A 16,980-nucleotide genomic window follows, 5' to 3' on the forward strand; every position below is an offset into this window, starting at 1 on the left:
CTGGGGGACTTCTAGTATATACACTTGGATCTCTCATTGAGATCTCTGCAGCATAGATATGCTGCAGAGATCCATGAGATCGGCACTCGTTTGCTTTCGGCTGCTGCAGCCGGAAGTAAACGAGTGCCGAGCCGAGGACGGCGCCATCTTGGACGCGTCCCCGGCCGGCATCAGTAACGGAGATCGCTCCTCCGGGACAAGGTCCCGGAGGAGCGATCTCCCCCACTAGACACCAGGGAAACGTTGCCTCCGGTAATCGGAGGCAGCTGTCAACTTTGACAGCTGCCTCCGATTAGCTAATTAGCGGGCACGGCGATCAGACCGTGCCCGCTAATAGCGGCGGTCCCGGGCTACACGCGGCACCCGGGATCGCGGCACTTCAAAGCGGGGCCGCCGCGCGGCCCCGCTTTGAAGTGCAAGTGAGGACATAGGACGTACCGGTACGTCCTATGTCCTTAAGAGGTTAAAGTGTCACTGTCGTTAAAATTTTCATTGCAGAAATCAATAGTACAGGCAATTTTAAAGAAACTTTGTAATTGGTTTTATTAGCCGAAAAATGTATTTTTATCATGAAAAAGCAGTTTGAAGCTCTCCCCCCTGTCTTCATGGTTTTCCTATGGAGAGAGAAAGTAAAGGCAGCAAAACAGGACAACAAAGAGTTAATTTAAATTCACATCATGGGCTCTCTCCTCTGACAGTCACCACTGACCTCTCTGGCCTCTAAATAGCACTCTGAATAGTTCCCCCGCTGTGTTATCCTTTGTTCTCAGCTCTCAGCTAATCTCGCTCCTTCCTCCTCCCCCCTCCCCTCTTCATAGCACAGACAGATCCAACTGATAAAAAACAGTTGAGATTTTCTGGTTCTGAGCAGTGGATGACAGAAAGGAGGGGGGGGTGACCTGGGAAAAGGCTTTTTACATGCAGATAATGGCATATTTGTCTAATAAACCCAATTACAAAGTTTTTTTTAAATTGCCTGGACTATTGATTTATGCAAAAAAAAATTTACGACAGTGACTCTTTAAGAGTATTTTATCACTTGGAATTATCTGCAGACGATACAGAAGAACATGATGTAAGGAAAATGAGAAACACGACCTTTAGGTGAATGAAGCAGCAGTGACGTATCAGTGGGCCCAATCCACACATCAATGTCATCCCCCAAATATCTTTGAGTCAGCATTATATTGAGCTATGACTGTGCTCCTGCCATTTGTCACCCTGCCTTCAGTCTATTTGTCATACATGGCTGAAGAACTTTCCAAGCGAGAAGTCAAATTGGAGAGGTTTGGTGTGTGTCTGTGTGCATGTTGCGTGTGTGTGGGGCGGAATTGCCCTGTTCAGGACCAGAGTGCTACAGAGATTGTCTCAAGCTCTGGACTGAGCAGGTTCGGGTATTATATAGATCACCTACTGAATGCAAAGAGAGTATTATAATGCTCCTTTTCACTTTGGGGGCACTCTAGGTTAATTGAACACTTCCAGGTCCTCTCACTTATTCTAAAAAGGATTGTCCAAAGCAAACAACACCTTTAACACTTCATTTAAAGAATGTCCTCTCTTTCTCAGGTATTATAATTTTTGGACTGTGATGCCTAAGGGCCATATAATACCTTCATCAATATGGATTTGTTTCTGTTATCACTGCCATACAGTACTCCTATAATACCATCACTATTAAACATCAGTTTCTGTTATTACTGTCATACCGTGCTTCTATAATATTATAGTAACCTAGTTAATAAGAATTAAAGAAAGAGTCCATCATGTTCAACCTACAGAAACTCTACTGTGTTTATTCAGAGGAAGGCAAAGACCCCAATGAGGCAGATGCCATCTGCCCCATCACAGGGAGGAAATTCCTTCCTGACTCCAGTTGGTTTCTGTTATTACTGCCATACCGTGCTCATATAATACCATCATCATTATGCTTATTTTTATTATTACTGCCAGATAGTGCTCTTATAATACCACTGTTCTTTACATCCCTTTCTTTTTTCCCCCTTATACATCTCTCATCTAATTAGCCTTTCCCTGGTTAATGCTGCCGGCTGTTCAGTTTTAGGCCATGTTCACACAACGTAAGTTCAGTACCAATCACGGCCGTTGTTTTGTACGGAACTTACGTTGTGCTGCAGGCCGAGGGAATCACGGACAGTGTATACACATGGTATACACTCCGGTCAGGATCCCTAGCAGCGCCGTAGAAAACTGACATGTCAGCTTTCTGCAGCCGCTATTTGGTGAATAGCGGCCAAAGAAAACCCTGTCAGTGCACACTCTGGAGCGTGTGGTTCCAGCCGCACGCTCCATAGTGTGCAGTGGGGAGTTCTGATGCAGGCGTGCACTGATGCGCCCGCATCAGAACTCAGTGACACAAAAGATCATCCGGATGATCTTTTCTGAGACCGGCCATTCTGTGACCCGGCCGGGTCATGGAACGGCCAGTCTCATACCAAATGTGAACATAGCCTTATAGTATAGTTCATTTTATAGTATACTCTGATAACAACAAACTGTGTGCCTTCTGTAAGCTAGAGAAATCTTGGCTTTTTAGTGGCTAGAGTACTATTGCTAAGTAATGTGTAAATACACACTATATACACACCGTTTGTTACTTAATTTGGTTAATGAAAAATAAATAAAAATAGATACAAATTGGTTGATAGATCTTGTAACTGTTTAAAGTTTAAGAGGGGACATTTATTAAGTCCGGCATTTTTTGCGCCAGGCTTAAAAATGTCCCCGCGGCGCAGAAGCTCTGAGGATTTATATAGAGTAACAATGCTTCTACATAAATCCTGTGCGCACCAGAGCCTCTATGTTTTCACACATTGAAACCTATGCCAGCTCAGAGCTGGCATAGGTTTCACTGATATTATTCTGCCAGGTGGGTCATGCTCGCCTTCCGCCCCTCCCCGTCCCTCTGGCACAAGCGGTTTAAAGGGGCCCGGTGCAAATGAAATAATCGCAAAACAGGCGTTTGTGCATAAATTTGTGCGCATTGGTCCACAAAATGGTGTCTGTACGGCAGGTAATACATGTCTCCCTATGAGTTTAGAAACAAAAGTTTAAATATAGCTTTGCATATTGTAGTTACTTATGAAGATTACGCTTGAAGTTCAGTTTGTTTTCAGTGTCAAGAGCGTCATCCAATGTTGTAAACCACAAGTACAATATGTCAGATGAAAGCCTTGAGAACAAATGAAGTAACTACATTGTCCAGCCAGACAGGATCCCCAGTCAGGTCATGGTATGGAGCATCAACAGCATATTCAGGTAGGCTCTACATTGTTCAGAGTAAAATAAGGCAACAGATAAACTAATCCATAGTAGAGCAACGTCTGTTCCCTTGTTATTGGGCACAGAAGTATCCGTGATATATCCGCAATAATGAGTGTATACAAGGGATCTCTATGTGGGATTCCCATCACAAAGTAGCTGCATACTCAGATGATCTGTTCTTTTTTCATGTCCTACCAAGGGATCTCTTTCTCCAATCATCTAATGGCACTTAAAGAGTCACTGTCGTATTTTTTTTTTTTTTTTGCAGAAATCAATAGTCCAGGCGATTTTAAGAAACTTTGTAATTGGGTTTATTAGCCAAATCTGCCATTATCTGCATGTAAAAAGCCTTTTCCCAGGTCCCCCCCCCCCCCTCCTTCCTCTTTTTCATCCACTCTGAAAAATCTGAAAATTGTGACTTGTTGCAGGAGACGTCCCCTGTCTGCTCTATGGAGAGGGGAGGGGGGAGGAGGAAGGAGGGAGTTAGCCGGCAGCAGAAAGCAGATAACAGAGGATTACAGGCACAGAGCTGGGTGACAGCTGTAATCTGAGCTCAGACAGGTCACTGGTGATGTCACAGGAGATATCCCGTGAGGGATTTGTAGATTAACTCTTTGTTGTCCTGTTTTGGTCTTTTCTTTAGCTCTCTCCATAGGAGAACAATGAAGACAGGGGGGAGAGCTTCAAATTGCTTTTTCATGATAAAAATGCATTTTTCGGATAATAAACCCAATTACAAAGTTTCTTAAAATCGCCTGGACTATTGATTTCTGCAAAAAAAAAATTCACGACAGTGACACTTTAAGATTTATGGCAAACTTTCTCATTTTACCAACTAGCAGAAATCAGAGGCCTTCAACATCTCCTTTCCCTTGTCCTTGGTCTCAGACCCCCAACACATCTGACCCCCTTGCTCTCCCACCTTGTGAAACCAATTTTGGACCTCTTCTTCAGTGGATCAAACAGGATCTAGAAATATTGTCAAAGAGTCTGTTCACTTAGTTTGTATGAATAGATGAACATCTTGCCCAGAATCTTGTACCTCTTTCAAGCTCCACCAGTCCACATACCACATGCTTTTCTGAAATCGCTGACCTCTCTACTGGATAAATTCATTTATACAAATAAGCCATCCCACATAGCCCGCAATGTCCTCTTCTGGAAGAAATCTGATTGTGGTATTGGTCTCCCTGATACCACTGCCTACCATCAAGCTACCTATCTGGTAAGGGTTGTGGACTGGTGTTGCCATGGGGAGAACAAGCAATGGGTTCCCATACAACAGGCCCTTCTCCATGCTCCCCTACAATAGTTACTGTAGCTAGAATCTCAAACCCCAATAGACGCATGCCTACATCGTACTATTGGACCCACTTAGAAAATGGTGTCCTCCTCCTTCCCTAAAGAAGATATCTGCCTACCCTCCAGGTCTAGAGAGAGGCGCCTTTCGTAACTGTACCCTGGCCCAAAGGAGCCAAGCTTACCATTTTCTATCAAGGGACTCGTCTTCGGCACAAACTCTCCTGACTGTCAGGAGATGCCAGCTTTTCTTCTGAGAGGTACAACAACTATGTCACTTTTTGGCCTGAACTCACTCAGAAACCCAATTTGAGTACATTTGTGACTTCGAGGGAAGCTGTTTTTATGCCTTATGAAACACATACCATTTACTGATTGCCTCATCCAACCTATGGTCCACTCCATTATCTGGTTGACTGGGAGGCAGACGTTAATATATCTTTTTCGGGAGAGCAGAAGGACAAGATTTTCACTCTAACCCATGGGGCGTCAATTTCAAGCCAGATCCAGGAGGCAGGCTTTAAGCCCTCTCACTATGGTACAGATTCCCCTCTGCTACACTCTCTATTCCTTCCAGTTCCGCCACTCTGTTCGCGGTTCAGAGACAGGGGCGCTGCTACATATCTTCTGGGACTGTACCATCTTAACAGACTTTTGGACAAAGGTATGGCGTCGGACCTACAAATTTACAGATGACCCTATCACCAGATCCCCCTCCTTGTTCCTGCTGCATCTCTGCAAGATCCCTCTCTCATCCTACCAAAAGTCAGAGGTGAGACAACTCATTTGTGCAGCTGGGGCCTGTATGTCCTGCAGGAAGTTGTGTATTCTCTCTAGTCAGACACAGCGCTCTCTGCTGACACCTCTGTCCATGTCAGGAACTGTCTAGAGCAATAGCAAACCTTATAGAATATCTATCCTGCTCTCCAGACTTGAAAAAAATACCACTTTCTGCACAACATTCAGCAGCTGATAAGTACTGGAAGACTTGATATTTTTTAATAGTCGTAAATTACAAATCTTTCTGGCACCAGTTGAGTTGAAGTTTGTTTGTGTGTGACTTACCTCTTTAAAAATGCAGCGTGCTCCATCTGCTGAAAAGAATCGAGGCCTATACCCCAACATGTTAAAAGACAAGGATCATCGGCTGATCATTGCTATTTAACACTAGCTATTAAACCAAGCGATTATCGGCCATAACGCCCAATAATATGACAAATACGGACGATAATCGCATAATAGGGCCTTAACAATTGTACACACCAAGTGCCCCCTTCATGGCTGCTGGACCCCCAATGGCAGTGGCCTTCTTTCAGTAGGATGTTTCTCTGGCCACATGCAGACATTGTTCAGGAATAATGGACATAGCAAAGAGAAATTGGTCACTCTGACATCTGGTGCAGATACTACAGTAATCTTGAATGTGTTGCAATGATTCTGTGAAATTCTGGCCTTTTCCTGCCTTACTGGTGAGATGAAAGGTATTCCCCCTAGCTGTCAGGCTTTTACCCATTAATATTAGTAACCCATTGCTGTCTCCTCTGTATTTCCAAGAATGCTGTGTGCATATTTTTCCTGAAGGGCGATAAGAGGCAAAGCTCCATCAGTGTCTGTGAACCGAGGTGATGAAACCTACGCGGGAGGATCAAGGCCGCTCTGTAGATACCGATATCATTACTCTGCATATCATGCAAGATTGTTCTTATTAATACAGTTAAATTTCACAGAGCCAAGGACTCTTTGTCGTAAATAGCACGGGAGTGCCCCTGGCAGTTGCACACAGTTTATTAGTGTGCCAATAGGGTGGATCGGGCTCCTATTCTACATTGCTGAAAAAAATAAAGGGAATGCTTAACAAAATAGTAAATCAAACTTCTGTGAAATCAAACTGGCAAAAGCAGCATTAATTGACAATGAGTTTCACATGTTGCTGTTTAAATGAAATAGACAAGAGGTGAAAATTGTTAGCAATTAGCAAGACACGCTCAATAACGGAGGGTTCTGCAGGTGGGGACCACTGACCAATTTTCAGTACCTAGGCTTTCTGGCTGATGTTTTAGTCACTTTTGAATGTTGGTGTAGCTTTCATACTCGTGACAGACTCTACAACAACAGACTTGAGACAGACTCTACAACACACTCAAGTGGCTCAGGTAGTGCAGCTCATCCAGGATGGCACATCAATGTGAGCTGTTGTCAGTGTAGTGTCCAGAGGCTGGGGACACTACCACTATCGACACTATCAGAAGCATGCCCGGGCCTTGTAGGGAGGTCATACAGACACCTCATCAGGAGCATGCCCGGGCCTTGTAGGGAGGTCATACACCTCATCAGGAGCATGCCCGGGCCTTGTAGGGAGGTCATACACCTCATCAGGAGCATGCCCGGGCCTTGTAGGGAGGTCATACAGACACCTCATCAGGAGCATGCCCGGGCCTTGTAGGGAGGTCATACAGCCACCTAATCAGGAGCATGCCCGGGCCTTGTAGGGAGGTCATACAGACACCTCATCAGGAGCATGCCCGGGCCTTGTAGGGAGGTCCTACACCTCATCAGGAGCATGTCCGGGCCTTGTAGGGAGGTCATACAGACATCTCATCAGAAGCATGCCTGGGCCTTGTAGGGAGGATATACAGCCACCTCATCAGAAGCATGCCCAGGCCTTGTAGGGAGGTCATACAACCTCCTCATCAGGAGCATGCCCGGGCCTTGTAGGGAGGTCATACAGACACCTCATCAGGAGCATGCCTGGGCCTTGTAGGGAGGTTATACAGACACCTCTTCAGGAGCATGCCCGGGCCTTGTAGTGAGGTCATACAGCCACCTCATCAGGAGCATGACCGGGCCTTGTAGGGAGGTCATACAGCCGCCTCATCAGGAGCATGCCCGGGCCTTGTAGGGAGGTCATACACCTCATCAGGAGCATGCCCGGGCCTTGTAGGGAGGTCATACAGCCGCCTCATCAGGAGCATGCCCGGGCCTTGTAGGGAGGTCATACAGACACCTCATCAGGAGCATGCCTGGGCCTTGTAGGGAGGTTATACAGACACCTCTTCAGGAGCATGCCCGGGCCTTGTAGGGAGGTATCACTGAGAGGATTTCATTCATTCGGATCTAGGAGGTGTTATCTGAGGGTTTCCTTTATTTTTTTGAGCAGTGTATATATTATTCAGTTGTGATTGTTCAGCCAACAACTATTTGAGATGTATGGCCAGCTGAAGACCAAAACCAACTTTGTTGTGATTGTGCTGAGAAGGATGACATGTAATGTTGGTAATCATCAGTGTAATACATACCCAATAGGTGAGAATCCACCTTTGAGATCTTCACTTTTCGGGAGATCAGTGATGCACTGATTCGTTTGCTTATTCTGCTAAAGTCTCCATATAGTTCATTGTAGAAGTGGGACCTGCTCCTAATGAGGTGTTTCTTCTTAATAGAACACAAATGCTTAAGGGGGAAGACACCTGTAAGGATAGGCAGTGGATTTTGCCAGGATTTTCTATAAATGGGTGGCCGTAGCCTCAGGCTTAAGGTCCCTATTACACGGAACGATAATAGTCCCTGTCCGGCTGATTATTGTTCCGTGTAATAATCCCAACGATCAGCCTATGACAACGATCATCAGCTGATCGTTGATATAGACTTGGACCTATAATTGTCGGGCACTGACCGCGCATCACTTCGGTGCATCAATATCGGTGCGCAGCCTGCGGCTGACAATTTGCAAAGTGCATACATTACCTATCCATGGTCCAGGGCTGCTCCTGCACTCTGCTTTTTCCCAGGTCCCGCGCGCTGCAGCTTCAGAGCCGGGACAGCCGCGGCCAATGATTGGCTGAGCGGCCTGTCAGCTAAGACAGGCCGCTCAAAAGCTGAAGCGCGCAGGACCTGGAGAGAAGCGGTACGCAAGAGGAGCCATGCAGCATGGATAGGTAATGTATAGAGTTTAAGCAAAGGCTGCAAGGACATCGGTAACGATGTCCCTGCAGCCCTTGGTAAACGATTATCGGGCCGTGTAATAGGCCCAGTAAACAAGTGCAGATCTAGCAGATCGGCGCTCCTTTACAGTTATTATCGGGCCCCCATCAGCCCGTGTAATAGGACCCTTAGTTTGCAGAGAGATAACCAAGACATTCTCACATATGGATGGGAGATTATTAACAGGCATTTTATCGTTCACCATTGGTCACTTTGCTTATTTACCCTGGGGTATTGTTGTTGTATTTGCTTATGTGCTTTTAATCTTAATAAGAATTATTTTTTTTTAAATGACATAGGGCTGGGGTTGCTTGTCGTAGACAAATTCAAACAGCAAAGTTGTCTATAGGGCTTTGTGTGGCATGTGATGGATGTAAAAGCTGGCAAATAAAGCTGCTCTGGTGTTTTTAGAGGTCAATGTGCAATGTTTTCGGTGAACTTTCCCATGTAAATATACTGTAAATAGTTAATGAGTCTAGATGGCGTCTAGAAACCAGATTACCTGGAGGAACCTCTGCGCTGCCCCATACACATATTTAGCACTACAGGTCCACAAAAAAAGTGCAAAACCTCAATAAAACTCTAGTGATTGTATATCATAACAGAGAATGCATGTAATACTATTATATATAATAATAATGCTAAATCTCAGCATCTTCATACATTTATGTATAAAACTGTTGTACTTTCTTTTAATGTATAATGTGATTTATATTATTTTGTATTGTCACACATTGGCCTGGTGCCAGATGGCTTCCACCCAAGGTAATAAGCACAGTTCATAAATAGTCTGCTATTTCTGATCTCCTAGCACTTTACATCCTCTGGCACCGTGCCTCAGCACCGCTCTGATGAAAACACAATCTAGTACATTTGGCATTGAAACAGGGAAGACGCTTTGAGAGATCACTAAATGCATTTGTTGCTTTTATTAAATTTACTTGAAAATCAGCAGAATCTCTTCTTTAGTTAAACTGTATGGGGCATTTTACTAATGTGTTTCTGTCAGAAATTTGTCGGTTTTGTGTGCAGTGACAATTTCCTGGCCTAAAGGCGCCACATGCTAAAAATCAGCCACTTGTAGTGTGGCGTTATGGTCCAGTTTTAGTTTTGTCACGTCAAAAACCTTCCAGATTTACAAAGAGCAATAGGAGGCATTAATGAATCTTTGGTGTGGGAGGAAACTGGAGTACCCGGAGGAAACCCCCACAAGCACGGAGAGAACATGCAAACTCTTTGTAGGAATCTGCATTCCCAACATATTGTGTAAACATGGCAATACTTTAAATATAAAGCTACTTTGCTCACTGCAGTGCTCACTTACCCACTGAGCTGATCCTGAGGTTCATCCATTATTAGGCTATGTTCATGGAACGGCCGGTCTCTAAAAAGATCATCCCAGCTGGTACTGCAGTATCGGCCAGATGATCTTTGGAGCCGCAGAGTTCTGATGCGGGCGCATCCGTGCACCCCCGCATCTGAACTCCCCACTGCACTGGAGCCGCTCACTCCATAGTGTGCACTGACAGGGTTTTCCCCGGCCGCTATTCACTAAATAGTGGCCGCAGAAAACTGGAATGTCATGACTGGTATTATACTCCAGAGCTGCACTCACTATTCTGCTGGTGAGGTCACTGTGTACATACATTACTGATCCTGAGTTCCATCCTGTATTATATTCCAGAGCTGCACTCAGTATTCTGCTGGTGGGGGTCACCGTGTACATACATTACATTACTGACCTTGAGTTACATCCTGTATTATACCCAGAGCTGCACTCAGTATTCTGCTGGTGGGGTCACTGTGTACATACATTACATTACTGACCTTGAGTTACATCCTGTATTATACCCAGAGCTGCACTCAGTATTCTGCTGGTGAGGTCACTGTGTACATACATTACTGATCCTGAGTTCCATCCTGTATTATACCCTAGAGCTGCACTCACTATTCTGCTGGTGGGGTCACTGTAGTTAGATCCTGTTTTATACTGCAGAGCTGTACTCACTATTCTGCAGATGGAGTCACTGTGTATCTATTACATTATTTTCATTTCCCAGATTATTGTTATCTGTTTGGATTAATATGCAGATACTCAGAGACCACAGGAAATTATGTGAACTAGGTCATGTGGTTTTGCGCTCGTGTAATCAGCTTATTATAAACCTTAAGTGCGGAACTTGTACATGGCTGTAAAAGTCCTGGAAACGTGTCTTTCATAAGGCACACATCAGCTGCTATCTGGGACAGGGTGAAAGGGTCAGAAAGAGGAAGTGAAATGAACACGTTCTGAAACAATTACTCAGCAATAAGGAAAGATCCACACGCGTCTTCCTAGGATGTGTAATATCACTGCATTCTCTACGGAACTGGGGACTGCCATCTGGAAATGTATTCAACAAGCTGCAAGGGCAGAGGCACAGGACAAGACTCATGTAGGACGACACCTACTTAGACAACGTGTCTACAAAGGTATGCCAGTGAAGTCCCACCCCAACATTTATGGCATATCTATAGGGTAGATGAACCCTATTATAAAAAATAAAGTACTGTAGATGCAAGCCCTTTCACAGGGTTAAACCGCACTCATCATTTATAAAATATACGAATATCTGTGGTGGGGAAAAACCGTCATTGCGATGGCTTGGTCATCTGCCAGAGGTCAGTACAGCTGACCTTACTGTTATGGAAAAAGCATTTAGAGAAGTCACCCATTACAAGGCATCGCTGAACAGTTTTGAGAGTCATCAGCATGAATCAGCACCCTAAGAAAGTCCTGTGCGCACATGCTGCAAGATACCCAATTTAAAGAAGGTTTTTTTATGAATTCAACATTTACCTGTCTACTCACAACTTATAAATGAACGTTCCTAAGAATATTAGATATTCTCCCCTATGTAAAAGGCAAACAATTAATACAAAATAAAAAGCTAGTACATTGACGTTCTAGAAGATATAGTGAAGTTATAGAAGATCGGTAGGTTATGCCACTACTTTATGATTCGAGGGAGTCAAACCTTTGTGAACTGCATCAATCCCGAGGATGAAGATGGAGGTAACACTTCACTAGAGAGGAGCTAAGAGGGCTTTGTTAGAGTTTGTATGAAGCTGAACAGTCGGCTTTTGAATTCTGCTGTCTGCTTGCTCCGTGGGAAAGGTGGATACAGGCCGGAGAGCACCTGCAAACAGGAATACAGCCATACACCATAGACTGTATCCTTGTTTTCCAGATGGTGCCTCAGCTGTGTCCACCTTCTCCACAGAGCGGGATTCAAAAGTTGATCATTCGCTTTGTACAATCCCTAACAAAGCCCACTTCACTCATCTCTAAATTTCATTCCTGATTCTACATGAAGGCAACAGTTTATAGTAGGAATTGTTGGACCTCTATCAGGATATATATCAGGCATTTCTGTATGTAAAAAGCATTTCAGACCAGGGCATGCAGCGACCATTAGAAAGAAGAACTGGTCCACAATCACAGTGGGCGTATGTCGATATGTCCAATAGCTGCTTGATGGTACCAATGTTTACGTGGCATCGGGCAGATACTGGGCATGACAGCGAACAATGCTCACAATATGCACTTGTCCCTCTCTCGTCTCACCTTGAGAAGTATACTTCAAAGATGGCTAAAGGGAAGAAGTGGAGTGTTGGTGGGCAAAGCAGGTAAGACCTTTTCTGTTCCCTAGACAAGCCCTTAAAACACCAAGATTAGACTGGTTCAAGCCATGGTGTTCCCAATGGCCAAATGTGGTGTGAAGAAACAGGAAACATTAAAGCGATTAAACCAAAGATGTCCCTTTGGCCCCAAACCATTAAACATATCCTCCGAGAAACATCTTGCTGGAAAAGACAAATGAAAATGACAAGGAAGGCCAAGCTGCCATGATTCATTCATTTAGTCTCAGACAGACTTGACCACAACAACAGACAACTTAAGTGTCGAAAGTGCCACATTGCTGTACATTTCTTTTATAGACTCCCCCAAAAACATTCACCATGTCAGGCATGATATGTACCTACAGTACCATGATAAAACCACCAAGTCCTATGTTAATAATCCTGTCATACAGTGCCTAACACTGCCGGCACTCCATTGACCTACTGTCACACCTGAATTACTCTGCTATATAGAATCAAATGCCACTGTGCCAGAATAATGAATGATGGTAGCATAGCGCTCATAAATAATACCACCATACTATCCATGGATACTTTTGCACTCTGTAGCCGTAACATCTATCGTATTCATTGTGTTACATGATATCTGTATACTGTCCAAACAATATTGCTGAACAGAAAGGTTCCTTGTTCTTTAGTAAATCATTAGTCTTTGTCGCTGCTTGTGTAGAACTAGAGCAGTGTATTTGGCATTGTTGATGGTGATGGGGGGAGACGTGTGTAATTCTCTTAGACATCAGAATAAGGAAGCTGTGGGCATCCGGGACTCTCGCTAGACATACTGATGCCGACCTAAGAGTAAAATCTGACTAAGCAAGAAGGACTTAGACTTCCTCCTGATCCCTGTCCATGCTTGCTGTGCCTTCAGGCTATGGTTACACTTGTGTTATATTAGGGAATGTGGTTTTACAACTGGTGGACTACATGTTTACATTAACCTCCCATTTATGACATATTAGTTGGGCTTTGTTTGCTGTTTCCTCCACCAGTCTCGGGAATAAGAAGCCGGCATGTGTCATAAACTCCTACCACTCTAATCCAATCCAAAGTTTGGCCAGGATAATGTATTATGGCCCAACTTTGTGTCCTGAGGTGATACTGATGGGGCACTTCACTCTAAGGCTATGTTCCCACAATGTTAAAATAACATAGGTTATTAATGAACTTGAATACTAATAATGGCTGTTGTTTTGCAACATTGGCCGTTACCTGCACTTATTTTTACATTGTGTGAACATAACTTAAGGCTGTGTTCCCACTTTGTTAATATAGCGGAGGGAATACGGCTGACGGCTGCGATAAAGTTTATACATATCTGACCAGGCTCCCCGGTGCTACTGCCCGCTCCCCGGCAATTTCATGTCTGTTGCTTACTGCCTGAAGCCGCCAGTGGAACTGCAGAGCCGGCCTCTGAGGTAACAGGCTGCTTAGCCAATCACTGGCTGCCTTCAGTCGCCTGTCCCTTTAGAGGGTGGCTCTGCAGTACACACAGCGGCTGTGGGACCAGGCAGAAGCCAGGAACGGGCAGAAGCATCAGGGAGTGTAGTGAGGTTTGTATGAACTTTATTTTACACTAGGCAAGGGCTGCACAGACATCACTGCCCTTGTTGCACGATAATCGAGACGTGTAGATCAGCAGATTGGTGCTCGCTTACATTATTGATCGGATCGTGTAATACAGCCCTTAGAAAAGGAATATTTATGCATTAAATCTAATATATCAGTAGTACATGGCTTTTTTTCTTGTTTTTTACATGAATAGACCGGCATGGGCATGTCTGTGCCGCTGCCGGCATAAAGCACTGGAGACAGTCCAGCTGGCCTCCAGTGTGACAATCTCCCCTCTGTGACGCGGCTCCCTTGATTCTAATGAATAAACGATGTACTAGTGGTACATTTACTTTAAGTTCTATAGTTTTCAATAAATGTAGTTGCGGTTGAGGTTTATAATTTTCACATGCTGTTGAATAATACAGAAATACACCAATAACAATCACATGACTATATAACAATACTGATGTACACTGATAATGATCACATGACTATATAACAATACTGATAATTATCCCATAACTATATAATACTGATATATAATGATAATGATCACACCACTGTATAATAATACTGATACCCACTGATAATGATCACATGACTATATAATAATACTGATATACAATAATAATGATCACATAACTATATAATAATACTGATATATAATAATGATCACATAACTATATAATACTGATATATAATGATAATGATCACACCACTGTATAATAATACTGATACCCACTGATAATGATCACATGACTATATAATAATACTAATATACAATAATAATGATCACATAACTATATAATAATACTGATATATAATAATAATGATCACATAACTATATAATAATACTGATATATAATAATAATGATCACATAACTATATAATACTGATACGTTCACACAGCGTATATCTTCGTAAAATCACGGCTGATGTACAAGAGAATTTGCGTTGCATTGCTGTTCATAGGATCCCGGCCAGAGCACATAGTATACGCTCCGGGCAGGATCCCTAGCGGCGCCACAAACAACTGACATGTTAGTTTTCTGCTGCTGCTGCTATTCAGTGAATAGCCGCCGTAGAAAACCATGTCAGTACACACTATGGACTGAGCGGCTCCAACCGCACGCTCCATAGTGTGCTGTGGGGAGCTCTGATGCAGGCGCGCACGAATGCGCCCGCATCAGAACTCTGCGGCCATAAAGATTTTTTTAGAGACCAGCCATTAGGTGACCCAGACGGTCTCTTACGACGTGTGAACATAGCCATACACTGATAATGATCACATAACTGTATGATACTGATTTATTCTGATAATTATCCTATAACTATATAATACTGATATACACTGATAATGATCACATGACTAATATAATACTGATGTACACTGATAATGATCACACCACTCTATAATAATACTGATATACACTGATATTCATCACATAACTATATATTAATACTGATAAACACTAATAATGATCATATGACTATATAATACTGATAATTATTACATGACTATAATAACTATAGTAACACTCATATATACTGATAATTATCACATTATAGAATAATACTGATATACACCGATAATGATCACGACTATGTAATAATTCATTATGTACTATGATAATGATCACATAACTATATAATAACACTGATAATTACATGACTATATAATAATATTGATGTACCCTAATAATGATTACATGACTATTTAATAACACTGATATACACTGATAATTATTACATGACTATAAAATATGTTATATACACTGATAATGATCACATAACTATATAATAATACTGATAGTGATCACATAACTATTTAATAATACTGATAGTGATCACATAACTATATAATAATACTGATATTGATCACATAACTATATAATAACACTGATAGTGATCACATAACTATGTAATAATACTGCTATTGATCACATAACTATATAATAACACTGATTGTCACAAGTATATAAAACTGATATTGATCACATAACTATATAATAATACTGATAGTGATCACATAACTATGTAATAATACTGCTATTGATCACATAACTATATAATAACACTGATTGTCACAAGTATAAAATACTGATATTGATCACATAACTATGTAATAATACTGCTATTGATCACATAACTATATAATAATACTGATAGTGATCATATAACTATGTAATAATACTGCTATTGATCACATAACTATATAATAATACTGATAGTGATCATATAACTATGTAATAATACTGATAGTGATCACATAACTATGTAATAATACTGATATTGATCACATAACTATATAATAATACTGATATTGATCACATAACTATATAATAACACTGATTGTCACAAGTATGTAATAATACCGATAATGAAAACATGCCTCATATATAAAATCTCTAACATATACAGTGAGGAGGTCACTGCTGGAGGACCCTGATACTCTTCTCACTACTCACATCTGTGTTTCTCACCATTCACATTTGCCTCTCATTGCCTGCAGCACTGGGCAGGTAGGAGTGGGTACATCATGTAGATGAAGCCTGCGCCACCTGTCAGTCATGTCCGCCCGTGTTGGGGTCATAAATGCAGACGTTTTATATACCCGTCCCATGCCAAAGCTTTGCACAATCATACTGTAATAATTACCTACCAGTCACACCCATATCCAAATCTTCACATGTAGGGGGCCCGCATCTTCCATCTCAATAGATGGGTATTAACTTTCAAACAAAAAGAAGCCAAGATGATATCCTTAGGATGTAAATCCACAGAGGGCAAGTGTCCCCCGAGACAAGCCAAATCCTGGGGTGCAGATTTTATAATTCCACTAAATGGGTTATGATATTGCTTAAGAGGTTCTTGTGAAGGTGCACGTTCCTGGCTTCCAAAGGGGACTGCAGCGTGCAGGACAGACAGCCGCGGTTAATATTTCACCAGCAGTTGGAACTGGGAGAAAGGTGCAGAGGGGATGTGATTTAGAATCCTTTTCCAATTCATATATGTGTCTGTAAGGGAGGATTTCCTGAACGTAGAAAAAACTGAGTATCCAGTAGGAAGTAGGCAATGCAGAAGTCATCACGTCAGCTCCCTGGGGGCACTTATTGGTCTATATATACACACACATATGCAGGCATTATATCATTATACGCTGAAGTATCAGAAAGAGTA

General features: G+C 42.6%; 1 protein-coding gene across 2 annotated transcripts in view; it reads right to left on the reverse strand.

Moving 5' to 3' along the window:
• Positions 1-16,746, reverse strand: part of LOC138769935 (erythropoietin-like) — a 39,114-nt gene extending 22,368 nt beyond the window's left edge. Inside the window, exon 1 of one of the 2 annotated variants that reach the window (XM_069948734.1) lies at positions 16,463-16,746. In XM_069948734.1, the coding sequence (XP_069804835.1) occupies positions 16,463-16,475 (13 nt within the window). In that variant the 5' untranslated portion in view covers positions 16,476-16,746. Of the gene's footprint in view, positions 1-16,268; positions 16,368-16,462 lie in introns of those variants that run through there. The other variant, XM_069948812.1, reaches the window with a different exon arrangement.
• Positions 16,747-16,980: the final 234 nt, after the last annotated feature.

The sequence above is a fragment of the Dendropsophus ebraccatus genome, chromosome 1 (genome assembly GCF_027789765.1).
Source record: "Dendropsophus ebraccatus isolate aDenEbr1 chromosome 1, aDenEbr1.pat, whole genome shotgun sequence".
Classification (NCBI taxonomy): domain Eukaryota; kingdom Metazoa; phylum Chordata; class Amphibia; order Anura; family Hylidae; genus Dendropsophus; species Dendropsophus ebraccatus.